This window comes from Geotrypetes seraphini, chromosome 7 (genome assembly GCF_902459505.1).
Source record: "Geotrypetes seraphini chromosome 7, aGeoSer1.1, whole genome shotgun sequence".
NCBI classification, from domain to species: Eukaryota; Metazoa; Chordata; class Amphibia; order Gymnophiona; family Dermophiidae; genus Geotrypetes; species Geotrypetes seraphini.
The window spans coordinates 59700069-59714697 of record NC_047090.1 but is presented as its reverse complement, the minus strand read 5'-3'; the positions used below and the strand labels follow the sequence as shown (position 1 = coordinate 59714697).

General features: G+C 42.5%; 1 protein-coding gene across 2 annotated transcripts in view; it reads right to left on the bottom strand.

Moving 5' to 3' along the window:
* The window catches only part of PHF21B (PHD finger protein 21B), a 535870-nt gene that overhangs the window by 86954 nt on the left and 434287 nt on the right, over positions 1-14629 (bottom strand). For both annotated transcript variants that reach the window (XR_004540159.1, XM_033952615.1), the window contains exon 10: positions 5123-5177. Coding sequence is in view for 1 of the 2 variants with exons in the window: in XM_033952615.1 (XP_033808506.1) it covers positions 5123-5177 (55 nt within the window). In the remaining variant the exon portion in view is untranslated. The remainder of the gene's footprint in view (positions 1-5122; positions 5178-14629) is intronic.

The following is a 14629-nucleotide window of genomic DNA, read 5'->3' as shown; positions in this document are numbered from 1 at the left end:
ACAAAACAAAAAATCCTACTAGATCATCAGAAATGAACAAGGAAACAATTCAACAAAAATTGGAGAAAAAGACTTCAGTGAAATAAGAGAACTGCAATTGTCAGCAAAAGCTTAGTATATTATCATGAGTCAAAAGAAAACTCCACTTCAAAAGTGCTTGTTGCGAGAAATACAAAAATAACCTGCCAACAGTTCTTAAACTTTTTGATCTTAATAAATTGTAATATCCAATGAAATAGAACCAAAATGTCCTCAATATAGTACATGAAGTCAAAACAAACAATGCAGTGAAAGATATACAAACCAGATAAATTACTTATCCTCAAAAGCAACACAACATCTCAATCCAAAATCTGACATTGTTGAAATCTAATAGTCCACAAACAGAACATCATTAAAATTTTTACAGGGGTTCTCTGTTTCATATAGCTTTTTCAAGTTAGACAGAGCTCACAATATGTCCTAGGGTGACTACAGGATTCTGGGGGTGGGGGTATTAAAGTTGTGCTTGGGGGTCTTGAAGTTGTGATTGGGAGAAATCTTGAAGATAAGATTGAGGGAGGAGGTTGGGAGGAAGATTTGAAGATACAGTTGGAGAGGTCTTGGAAGATTGATTTGGGGAATCTACTCCTTAATTCAAAATAAGCAGCACATAATGTTTTAATCTTTGGGATTAATGGCAATAATTGTATTGAACAGGTGGGGGCCCATAACTTCAGAGTTACAGTCAAAATAATATTGTTTGGTTAGCAAATGTTAAAGTTTTAAAATAGATATATGTCATAGCTGCTACTTCTTGTCAGATTGGGAAATAGATGAGTTGTAGTAGGTATTTATGTCCTAAGTGAACATGTTGTTACCCCTTCTATTGTTGACAGGGGTGAAACCAATAGCACGTGATAACTAAGTCATTATTGTTGCTAGGAAAAAGTACCAATGAAATATGGTTAACAGGAAACCATGTGACTCGAAACCAATCAAAAGAACATTGCTGGAAAATGCAGTTTATCATTGGATCTTAATGAAGCAATTGTAATTTAATTGGAAGATGTACCAACTACATATGTTTAATAATGAATTAACTGATGATGTCAATCACAATAAAGTGGCCTGTCACTTGTAATTTGAGGAGATTCTTGGTTGGTATTCTACCATTTAGAAGAACATCAAGAACTCCCAAGACCTTAATGTTTAAACTACACTTTTGTGTCTGATAATTATTTCCTTGGCCTCTTCCAGAAATGGAAGAAAGAGCTGAGGGGGTATGAAACCTGTTCATATAGTCATTCAGAGCAAACAAGATTTTGCCAAGCACTTGTGATCTGGGTTGGCCACTGTTGGAAACAGAATACTGGGCTTGATGGACCTTCGGTCTGTCCCACTATAGCAATTCTTAAGTTCTTAAAAAGAAATGGCTTTCTGTATAGCAAAAGAGATACATTCTGAGATTTGAAATTGTAACTTTTGTGACTGCTAGTTCAGGTCTATTATGGTGATAGAGAACCGAGGCCCCCTTTTATCAGGTTGAGTAAGGGTTTTTTATCGCAGACTGCTTCAGTAAAAGCTCCAATGCTCATAGAATTCCTATGAGTGTCGGAGCTTTTACTACAGCGACCCAGAATAAAATACCGCATTGAATATAAGTTCCTGACAGTTATACATTGTGTACTTTATAGGAAAGCACCACAGTATTTGATTCAGGCTTTTAAAAAATATGTTCCAACCCGTAGTTTGTGTTCGCATTCTGCAATGAAACTGTCACTCGAACGTGTCCGGGATGTGCATTCTAAAAAGACCTAGATGTCAGCTATCTCTGTCGTTGACTCAGAATTGTAGAATGCACTGAATGGACCATTCAGATTATGTTCTAACTTTGGATCATTCAAAAAATTACTGAAAAGCATTTATTTGCAAAAGCACTCTATTAATAACAAATCACTGCTATGATGTACTTATTTCCTAGGATCATTCTTTGTTGAATTTTTTTATTGAGTTTGTATTTTAATATGTTTTTATTTGAATTTGTATTTTCTGTAGGTCTGTTATTTTATGTATGTCAATTTTGTAATCTGCCTAGTTGATAGGCAGAATTTTAATGTAAAAAAATAGCATAACATCGCCATACTAATGACATCATAATGTTAACATACGATAACGTTATAGACGTTATTAGGACGTCTATGTAAAGCCTAAAAGGTGATTCTGCAAAGAACTTCTAATAATATAGATGCGCTTACATTTGCTCAGCACCGCTGAGTGCAATTCTCTATAGTGCATCTATGCTCCTTAATGACCGATGCTTCTCATGGGAACTTAACTGCCAATTACCAATCATGTACTCTCTTACAACACTAACCCCCCTCTTCTACGAAACCGCGCTAGTGGTTTCTAGGGCAGGGAGCCGCGCCGAATGTCCCGTGCTTCTCCCGATGCTCATAGGCACTCAATGAGCGTCGGGAGCAGTGCGGGTCATTCAGCACGGCTCTCTACGCTAAAAACCGCTAGCGCAGTTTCATAGAAGAGGAGGTAAAGCTTTAGTCCTTTGTGTTGTGTTCTGTTCCGTTAGTACAGTGAATGTTGCTCTAAAACTATGCTATGTCATGTAATATCTTCTATTAATGCTGCAAATTCTTCTAAGCTATGTCTGCCAAATATGTCTCACTTAATTTTGTCCTATGAATATACCTTTGTAACCCATTCTGGGCTCCTTTGGGAGGATGGGCTAAATAAATGAATGAATAAATAAATAAATAATAAATATAGAATCGCGCCCAGCATTCTGCTGATGGACATCTAAACAATGCCTAACTTTTAGACGTCCTTTACAGAATCTGACCCGTGGAGGGGCATAATCAAAAAAAGCGTCTAAGTCCCCTTTTGGCCTAAGTCCCTAAACGTTCAACCCAGAAGCAGGGAAAGTGTCCATAACCAAAACAAACGTCCATGTTTTGATTATGGCCTTCCTCTGTTTAAACGCCCAATCTCCACTACGTCTAAATGTACACCCATACCACGTCTACACATTTTAGCCATAATGAAACAAAAAAACGCCTAAGCCTCAAATGTCCAACAAAAGGGCTTTTAGGCGAAGGAGGAGCCAGTCCTTCGCCTAAAAGCTGGATTCTGTAACCGGTGTCTGTCAAAAACAACACTGGTTATAGAATCCCCCCACCCCCCCTCCCCCGACACGATCCAGGCAGGAGAGTGCCCAAGCCCTCTTGCCCTGCGGCAGCCGCGAACCCCCGACACGATCGGGCCAGGAGGGAGCCCAAGCACTTAGACCTGGTTTTCTTTCGTCTAAGTCAAACAGGTCTAAGTGCTGACTAAACTGTTTTGGTTATAGGTGTTGTACGCCCAGATGTAGGTCGGCCCACCTCCCGCCCACTGCCCGCCCTTTCCCCTCCTCTAAACACACCTCTTTTCTCTCTGTGCGTTTAGAGGCAGGGGAAAGGCCTAAGCTGTTTTAAGATACGTCTAAAAACCAGCTTTGGCTATGGGTACTTGGACGATCAGGCTTTTTGATCGTCCAAGTAGCCATTTAGGACACTTTTTAGACTTTTTTTTTTAAATTATTACCCCCTTAGTGTATCTATAATGATTTTTGTATGGTACTAGAATATATAGACTGGCTCTATACAGCAGAAATGTATATATATCTGACAAATTCTTGCTAACTGCTTTTCATATGGAGTATTCTGAGGCACCGAAAAAAGACTGTAGTTGTTATAAGTTAATGTAACAACATTGGGGATTAGTATTTTACTATATAATGAAATATTTGGCAAGCGTTACAAATCAAGTTTAGAACAAACAATATTTTAAAAGGTCATCAAGGCTATATTACAGAACATAAATACAATATAAAAAAATGAGTGGTATAGTAATTTAGAAGCTCTGTAACTTCCAAAGTAACTGGGACTCTTCAGGCTAGATTATTGGACCAACTTGATTTTTTCTAAGATGATGGCATAGATGAGTTCTCAAGATCATATGCAGGTAATATTCAAACCATGTGAACTGCAATCTACATTTCAAAAGCAAATTCCAGTAGTGTTTCCTTTTGAAAGTTCAGGGCTGGTCTATTTTATGTCCTTACCATCCTTTTTTCTGATGGTAAAATGTATTGGGCCTACATTCCAAATGATTTAACTGGCTGACTGGTTAAATTGCTTGTTTGAGGTTATCTGCTAATTTTCAGTGGCACTTAACTGGTTATTGCCACCGAAAATTGGCAATTAGCACCTAAGTGAAAACCAGCTATTTTTTTTTTTTTTTTTTTTGGGGGGGGGGGTTCTGGGGCAAAGTCAGCACTTGGCCAGTTATGATCTAGGTCTCCAACCCTGTCCTGGAGGACCACTAGCCAGTCAGGTTTTCAGGATAGCCCTAATGAATATGCATGAAAGAGATTTGCATGTAATGAAGATGATAGGAATGCAGATCTGCCTCATGCATATTCATTAGGGCTACCCTGAAAACCTGACTGGCTAGTGTCCTCCAAGACAGGGTTGGGAACCACTGATCTAGGTGGCTTCACAGCTTAGATGCTCTGTTACAAAGCTACCCATATATGTGTGTGTGGGGGGGGAGGGGGTAAGCAATTTTCAGCTTCTGGAATTTATGCACACAATTGTTCAGTTACGTGGGCAAATTCCTTTTATGTGTGATTTGAAAAGCTCATATGCATAATCTTTGGAAGTAATATACCAGTACAAATCTAATGGAGGTAGATAATGGGAACATCTTTTGACATTCTGCTAATGATATTCATTATTACAGAAGATATTCATGAACGTTCTTTTAAAAATATGGCAATGAAAGTAAAGGCTTTTTTCTCTCTTTTTTCCAACTATTAGTATAATGAAGAAATTAAAGAAATGGACATTAAAGAAAGATAATTAGTCCTGAAATAATGCTAGAGAAACCCCAGTGAAATTAATTACAATTTGTATTACTTTTTTAGAACACAGAGTTGCTTTATTAGGAAACAAGGCCAAATATATCAATTCCAGAGTTGTAGAGAGCTAATAATAATCATTAATTTGGAAGGGCTGGCCTAGCAATAGAGAGAAATATTCAGTGTACTACCATAACAGCAATGTATTTGTCATTTAATCATTTTTACCTTTTGATGAAAGGAACAATGGATTATTCAAATAATTTGATGATAGGCGTTTCCTCTGCAGAAAAAAATGAAAAGAAAAGCATGATTTTATAAGACATTGAAATTCAGGCTGAGAAAACAATGTTTATGCTAAATAGACAAGTTAATACCAAGTTGTTCCTTGAACTCAACAGCATTACTGTTAATGCCATCTGTTAGAGTGCAATGTTTTTTTCTGAAAGCCTATGAGCTTATATTTGTGAGGTTCAATGAATAATACTTTGAATGTGTTTTATGCATATGTTATAATTTTATCTGAATACTAAGAAAGCATCTTACTAAAGTGTGTTAAGCTATTAGGAGCTCATTCTATAAACTAGGTACAAACGTTACATGTGTGTTAGAATACTAGCATTCACACATTTTGGGAGCATGCATGTGCATATGTGCCAGTATGCTGCCTAAGTGCTGTTCATCAAATATCTACTTAATTTACATTACATCTACTTGCAAAGAAGGCATACACAGGGGTAGAATGTGGCCAGGAGATATGAAGGTAGGGCTCCCACTTAGATCTGTATAACAGTAGTCTATAAGTTACAAGAGCCTGCTGCTTTAGCTGCTTACACTTATACCATCTCTAAGTGGCCCTGATTCTATATAAAGCGTCTTTTGTTAGGCTCCTAAAACGTTGTGCCTAACCAATCTAGGCACCTAACTTAATTTTTTAAATTGGTTCAATTGATGTTCTTAATTGAACAATGTCATTTAAAAAACAATTTAAAAATTAAAAATTAATTTTCGAGTAGGCGCCTAACTTAGTAGGTGCCATGTAGGCGTCTATACTGAGGCGCCTGTCAGCCCCTACCCATCATCTCTGCCCCTAACCATGCCTACTTTGACCTTAGGCACCAGTAGCAGCCATGCTGTTGGTGCAATTCTACTGCCTACTTTTTTAAACAAGTTTTTAGTTTGTTTTAAATGACACTGTCAATTACTAAACCAATTAAGCTCGCTCCTGCCCACTGCTCCCCTGGACCACCAGGGATCAAATTTTTGGGGAGGCCACGGTCCCTGTGCCCACCCCCCCCCCACCCCCGTTCCAGCACCTATGTAATTAGTGACTAACACTAGCTAATTTAGATCTCTGACTCTGAATATCTGGGTCAGCAGCGGTATTTGGAGAGAGACTGTGGGGCTCATAATCGAAAGAGAAAAACATCCAAAAACCAGCCTAAGTCGGCACTTGGACGATTATCAGTCAAAAATGTCCAAGTGTTGATAATAAAACTGGGTTTTGGACGTATTTATAAACGATCTAGGCCTTCTTAGTGCCACTGAACGACCATAGCTAAATGGGGCGTGTCAGGAGGAGTGTCAAGGGCGGGATTTGGGCAGGACGTGGGCTGGCTTAGACTTAGTCGTACTCCATGTATAACCGAAAGTTATATAGCACAGGATCAATGGAACTTGGACGTAGTGACTTAGACCATTTAAAACATGGTCTAAGTCACAAAAACCCACCTAAAGTCACCAGATAAGCACTGCAAACACATAATACAGACCCCCCACACACTACCCCAGTGACTGACTCCCCCCATCCCCCATAAAAATATTAATCACAACTTGAAAATTGGGTCTCCAGAACATCATCACCTGGCAGCCTGGCATAGGAAAGCCTAGTCGTGCTGCACTTAAGCCATCTTGGGGGTGGGTTAGGGACCCATGGAGAGGAGGATCCATGCCCAAAAGCCCCTGTAATCACTGTATTGATATTGAAACATGTGCAATCCCCTAAACACTCCCAAAACTCTTTTGTACTGGCATATAAGTGGCTCCTGCAGCCATAAGGGCTATTGGGGTGGTAGATAAGTGGGTCTAGGGGATTCTGGAGGTGGTTTGGGGGCTCACCATGACCTATAAGGGAGCTGTAGTGAGATGAAGACATGGCACCCTTTTTGTGAAATTCACAGCAGTGCCCTGTAAGGTACCCCACTATTTAAGTGCCATGTCTGGGTGTTCAGTCCATCACTTTGCAGACCCCTCCCACATCCAACAGGGCTTGTTCTAGGCATTTTTGACTTAGATGAAAAGTTGGACGAAAATGTGGTATAAAGATGGACGATTTAGCGACTTGGACAATCAGATCGGCAGGACGTATACTTAGACGATTTTTGAAACGGAAAAAAATTTGGACGTATTTTTTGAAAATGTGTCCTAAGCTGTTTTTTTACTTTGGACGACTTGCGACTTAGACGAAAACGGACTTAGACGTTCCTTTCGATTATGCCCCTCCACGGGTACAGTCAATACTTTGTGACCATACTTGCATAGCTAACCAAGCAAAGACAGGACTGCAATTTAAATGGTCCTACTTGCTTGGCACCGAATATTGCTACTAATTGCATAACTCCTGGCTTAGCCCAGAATCCACTCCTGGTCTTTCTTTGCAGTCAGAGGGGATATTTAGCAGCACTGCCTATGTGTCACTAAATATCCCTCCTGACCCATTCAGCACAACTAAACTAGGTACGAGCTGTCGCCTCTGGTCAGGACAGCATAGGGCGCTGGTGGGGACCAAACTCAGACCCTGGCGTGTATCCCTGGAACTGAGGTAACCCTGTTGGACTGAACCCAGCCCAGACACCTGACGAAGGCCTTTAAGTGTACTGGCTGCTCCAGTAAAAATACACCAGCACACAAAAGTGTATAGTGCAAAAATAATAACTTTTATTTTAGTCCTTTTATTGGGCACTGGTCAGAATGGCTTAGCTGGTAATTAGCAAACATTAAAGAAAAACAGGTAACAGTTGCATCAAAACAAAATACTTTCCAACTTGGATATTTCCGTTAGGTTTATACTTTTAAAAGACTTGCAGTTCTTTACAGGCAGGAAAGCATTATTGAGAAACAAGCAAAAAATAACAAAACACGGCGTTTCACAACTGTAGTTTGGTTGCTTGAGACTGCTTGTGTGGCAGGTGGAAGCTGTGATGTAATTAGGCCCAATGATGGCTGCCTTCAGGTAAGTATCTTCCCACAGGAATCAGACTTTTTTCTTCTTGGAACAAGGATGAATGAGGTCTGGCTCAGGTAAAAGGAGAGACAAACGGCCTATTTTACAAAGCTGCACTAGCAGCTGGCCCCGAAGCCCATAGAGATTTAAAGGGCTTTGTGGCTGTTGCCGCGAGGCTTTGTAAAAGAGGCCAAAAGTTTCATATTAACTTTCACATATAAAACCAAAAATAAATGGCAAGCCTCTTGTTCTGGCTTTATTCCTTCAAACTTTCTTCTCAAATTATCAGAGCTTCTGCTTAGCAGTAAAGGGGGAAAAGGAAAAGAAAACCCCTCTGAAAACCCAAACCCTTCAGCCAACAAAGGGTAGAAGGAACAAAACATATTTAACAAGCAGAAAAAAAAAACCCACCCCTCTTTCCTAGTTTCTTTACTTTTATTTTCCAGTCTTTGTGTAGGAGAGAAAAGGAAAAACTTCCCCTAAACAGTCTCTGGGTTCTTCCTACAGAGGTTGGCTTCCCAACACAAGTGAAACCTCCCCCCCCCCCCCCATAGGCAATACTATAATATTGCAGAACTTCAGCACACTTCTGCTGGGATCATTAGGGACCCACCTCCATGAATTTAGGGAAAATCCTTGGCTCCTCAGGTCCACAGGTAGTGTCCATTGCTTAACAGCCTAAATTCTCCCTGGTTTGTGGCACTTCCTCAGTCATTTCAACTTCATAGCCAAGCCAAAGCTCAGGAGACCATCCTCAGGACGCCCAAACCGTCCGATCCTGCAACCTTGAAACCAACGATTGGGGTACAAGAAGAGGCTGGAGACGCTGACTCCTAGCAGCTGGTAACTTCCTCCACGGGCAAACGCAGACCTTCCTCTTCCCCTTCTTCTGTCTCTTTCTCTCGTACACAGGGCAGTTTCACATCGACCCCACTAATCACCTTGAGGAACAGATTGCAGCTGTTAAAGGAAGGACCTGCCAATGAGGTACAGGAAGTTGTCCAACAGACAGTTCCAGAGACAACAGATCAACTCCCCCAAAAGAAGAGAAGAGTGGTAGTCATTGGGGATTCCCTGCTGAGTGGCACCGAGGGACCAATTTGCAGACAAGATATGCAATCAAGAGAGGTTTGCTGTCTGCCAGGGGCCAGGACCCGAGATGTAACCGCCTGCCTAGACAGATTAATCAAGCCCCATGACCACTTCTCCATGCTTCTCATCCACGTTGGAACGAACGACACTGCCAGGAACACCCCGGAGAACATATCTGAAGACTTTGGAGCCCTGGGTGAGAAGCTGAGGAGGATGGAAGCGCAGGTGGTCTTCTCCTCGATTATCCCAGTGAGGGGCAAGGGAAGAGCCTGGGAGGATCATATCCAGAAGACAAACGACTGGCTGCACGGATGGTGCAGGGAGATGAACTTCGGATTCCTGAACCATGGAGAGGCGCTGCAAGGACTACAGGGACCAGACGGACTCCACCTGACCAGAAGGGGAAAGAAAGTCTTTGGACACCGACTAGCCCGCCTACTTCGTAGGGCTTTAAACTAGGTAAGTTGGGGGAGGGCACCCACTCACGTACTGACGAAAGTAACCAACCTGGCGAGGTAAGTTGCCAATCCATTTCTGAGTCCGGGGTAAGTACACGCTGCATTTCCGAGTCAGAGGTAAGTACACACATTGCAAACAGTACTATAGGAATCCAAGTAGCTCAAGCAGGAATATCTACACAGAGACATAGCAAACATAAGGTATGGAGGGCTATGTACGTTAATGCCCACAGTTTGGGCAATAAGATTCTGGAATTAGAGACGGAAATGAGGAACGCCGACCTAGATGTGGTGGCGATATCTGAGACTTGGTTCACAGACTCCCATGGGTGGGATATGGTTATACCGGGATACAACTTAATTTGTCGAGACAGAGTGGGCAAAATGGGTGGTGGATTAGCACTATACACTAAAGAGGACATCAAAGTTACCAAAATCGCAGATGTCAAGTACACCAGGGAATCCCTCTGGGTGAATTTGGCTAGGGGGAAGGACAAATGCCTGTATCTTTGCGTAGTATACAGACCTCCTAGACAACAGGAGGACATGGATATAGAATTAGTCGAAGACATAGAGAATATCACTTTGCGTGGAGACACAGTATTGTTAGGAGACTTCAATATGCCTGATGTGGATTGGAACAAACTTTCCACTACGACCAGCAGCAGCAGGAAGCTATTAACCTCTATAAAGGGAGCAAGACTCAGACAAATGGTATTAGAGCCCACTAGGGATCGGGCGATACTGGACCTAATACTCACCAACGGAGAAAGTGTCACAGAGGTCTCGGTAGGCGATACGTTGGCCTCCAGTGACCACAACATGATATGGTTCAACCTCAGGAAAGGTTTCACTAAGTCAAGCACATCAACTAAAGTCCTCAACTTTAAGGGCACAAACTTCGAAAGCATGGGAGATTTCATCCATCGGGCACTGCAAAACCAAGCCGAAACAGATAATGTAGGGGTAATGTGGTCAACTCTGAAATCAACCATACACGAAGCAACCAACTGCTACATAAAATCAGTAAGTAAACGGTGAAGAAACAATAGACCACAGTGGTTCTCTGTGGAGATCTCAGACCTCATAAGAAAGAAGAAAAGAGCATTCATCTTCTACAAACAATCAGGGAAGCAAGAATCTAAGGAAGACTATTTGGCCAAGTCAAAAGCAGTCAAAACAGCAGTCAGAGAGGCCAAACTCCGAATGGAGGAGAATCTAGCGAAGAACATCAAGAAGGGCGATAAATCCTTCTTCAGGTATATTAGTAACAGAAAAAGAAACACAGATGGGATAGTATGCCTTAGGAAACCTGACGGGAATCGGACTCCGATAAAGCCAAACTTCTAAATGAATACTTCTGCTCGGTCTTCACTTGCGAGGCGTCGGGATCCAGCCCTCAGCTGCAGACAAGGGAAAGCTTGGAAGACCCGTTTTGAAATTTCGAGTTTATGCCCAGCAGTGTCTACTATGAGCTATCAAGACTCAAGGTGAACAAAGCTATGGGACCAGAAAAACTACACACTATATGAATTAACTCTCTGTCAACACTCTCTCTGTTAATATATGAACCAGTGATCAATGTTCACTACACTAGCCCAATCTATAGATCAACTGAAGTTAAGTTTAAACTATGTATAAGAGGAGGGGCCTCAGATCCCCATGCGCTGCCAGCAATCAGCTTATCAGCCGCACTAGACAGGGAAACAACCTCATCAGCCTCCCTCCTTGTCCTGTTCAGCCTCACTGTCTGGGGAGTAGTCAGCTGACTCCTGACTATGGCTACTGACTTGGTCAGCTCTTCTGGTTAGGGAATGGGAGTCCTTGATGCTGCATTCTCTTGGGATTAAGCCAGCAATGGGTTGGTCACAATGCCTCTCTTGTCTGGTTAAATCATTCTGAATATTCTTACAGGGTCTCACATTTATTAAGATATCAGCACTCTCTTCAGGTTCATACAGAATTTACAATAATTAGCAGGTTACTCTGATGATGTGCCAATCCATATTGTTAAAATAGCATGCATTGTGTACATATCTATCCCCTCATTCTAAAAGGCTGGACATGCATCCATTTCAGCTCTGTAAGAGCAGAAGGAAGCTAAGCACTATTCTGTATGTTGAAAAGATGGTGCATGTTGGCAGGTTGTTGCATGAAGTTATGCTCAGAAAAAGGGAACATAAAAGGCTTACTCAACATCAGTGAGTGCAAGACGGATTCTACAAAGTCTGTGAAGGTTGATGATACACAACTGCCATTCCCAAGTGTACACTACAAATTATTTATTTATCTAAAAAGCTTATAGTCCACCTATAACTAAGCAAGTTCCAACATACATACATACATACATACATACTAAATGGCTGCAGACTTGTCTTTTGTGACCTAGAGCATTGTTCTTCAACTGCCGGTCCGCAGAAAATTCCTGCCGGTCAGCACAGGACCCGCGAGATCGATGTCTGCAATTTCCTGCCGGTCCACGCAGGGCCGGCAAGATCGACAGCTGAAATCTGCGCAGGGCCAGAGAGATCATGGGGAGCCTCCGACAGTATGCTTTTCTCCCCTCCCAGCAGCTCTCTTTACTTACCAGCACAGCGATTCAGGAAGGGCTTTTGCTGAGTCGCGGCCCCCTCTGATGATGCAACTTCCTCTTTCCTCAGAAGCGGCGCGACCCAACAAAGGACCCGAGGCTGCCTTCCTGAATCGCTGTGCTGGTAAGTAAGGAGAGCTGCTGGGAGGGGAGAAGAACACTGTTAGAGGCTGGGAAGCTGCTGGGCATGGTAAAAAAAAAAAAAAAAAAAAAAGGGACATCTGCTACTGGACCTGGAGGGAAGGATAAGGAGAGATGCTGCTGGGAGGGGAGGAGGGAAAGGAGTCTGGAAAGCTGCTGGGCAAGGGAAAATAAGGAACAGCTGCTACTGGACCTGGAGGGAAGGAGAAGGAGAGATGCTGCTGGGAGGGAAGAGGGGAAAGGAGTCTGGGAAGCTGCTGGGCAAAGTAAAAAAAAAAGGGACAGCTGCTACTGGACCTGGAGGGAGGGAGAAGGAGAGATGCTGCTGAGAGGGGAGGAGGGAAAGGGAAGAGAGTTACTGCTGGACAGGGGGAGGAGGGAAGGGAGAAGAAAAAAGGAAGGAAACAGCTGGCAGGGAGATTAGAGGAGGGGAAGGATAGAGACAGGAATGAGATGGGAAGGGAGGTCAGCAGAGAAATTCAGAGGGACAAAGATGCTAGATCTGGTGTAGGAGAGATAAAAAAGAAGAGAGCAGTGAAGCTGGAATGAATCATGTAAAAAGGAGAGAGGGGACATAGGCTGGATGGAAAGGGGAGAGGGGCATAGAAAGAAGACAAATACCATATGGAAGGGGGAGAGGTCAGACAGTAGATGGAAGGGGCAGATGCTGGATTGAAGAGACACAGAGAGCAGACGCTGGAAGGAAGAGAGTGAAAAGAAGATGAAAGCAGAAACCAGAGACAACAAAAGGTAGAAACAAATAATTTTATTTCTATTTTGTGATTAGAATATATCAGATTTGAAATATATATCCTGCTAGAGCTGGTGTTAGATATAACTGGGGACTGCAAAGTCCAGGCAGTGGCTTAGGGCTCTCTCTGACCTAGGGCAGTTGCCTTAGTTGCACTTCCCTAACCCTATTCCTGCTATGTGTGACTGCGGTATTCTATTAGCATGATACTTCTGTGTAGCATTCTGTAATAATTTGGCTTATTCAGTTTTCTTGATAGTAGAGGGGATATATGTGAAGGGGAGGGGAGACAGGGGTTTTGTTGATTCTTGCTCTGTATTATTTGTATTTATAAAATGACAATTGTACAGAATATTGTTTCTTTTTTATACTTTAATAAAATACATTCAATATAAAATCATAACTGAAGCTTGTGCGGATGGGATCAGATGATTTGCGAGGACTGATCTTGCGGAGATGGGGTGGAAACAGGGTTTTTAAATTTCAGTCCTAGTAGTTTGCCGGTCCACAAAATAATTTTTTTTCCCTGCAGGTCCATAGGTGTAAAAAGGTTGAAGAACACTGACCTAGAGTGTTTGTGGATGAGTGTATTTTTGGAGTTAAGGTACATTCTCTGACCCTATCAATTCTCACATTTCAAAACTTTCTGCCCTCGCCAATTTCTGTGTATCCCTTTGTAGTCCCTATCTAACTCCACCACCACCTCACTCCTCTCTGCTTCCCTGTCCTCTGTCTTTCTGAACCCCTAACCTCTTTTTCTGTGTTAGTGTGTGTGTGTATGTATCTGTCATTAGCTGTGATGTGGGTATCTGCTCTCGAGTATTCTAATTCTACCTGTGTGTGTGGTCCTGTGACATAGTTGGTGGGGGCTAGCTGTTGCTGCACCCAGTGTACAGTGAGTGCAATTGCTCATACTCACAACCATGGATGGTAATGGACAGTTTCTGCTGTGGACAGTGGATGGTAGTGGACAGTTGCTGCTGTGGCTTTTAGTCCATAAGCAACAGAGACAACAAAGCGGAGAAGGAGAGGACATATGTAGAGGGTATACAAGCCTAGTACATTGTTCTTAGACATGACTGAGAATCAATGTGTGTTCAATAAGGAAACCACAGTATATCTCTGCAACCAGAGAAAGTTCTTGAGCTCAATATCTGAAGGGGGACAAGATTTGCTGATGCACATAAAGTTGCTTTCCTGGCCACAACAACCTTCCAAACACCACAGCTGGTATCAGGGTAGGATTAATTCTTCGAGGGCTCCTAGGCACACAAGTACACTGGGCCCCATAGCCCCGCCCCACCCTACCCACGAACCCCTCTCCCCCCATCGACAGAAAGTATGACAAGCAAGTAACGCGGGTAAGAAAGGCAACAGGAACTATAATTTTGCAAGTGGTGCTGCTTGCCCAAAGTTTCCCTCTGATGTGCCCAGGCGGAAACAGGAAGCTGCGTCAGAGGGAAGCTTTGGGCAAGCAGCA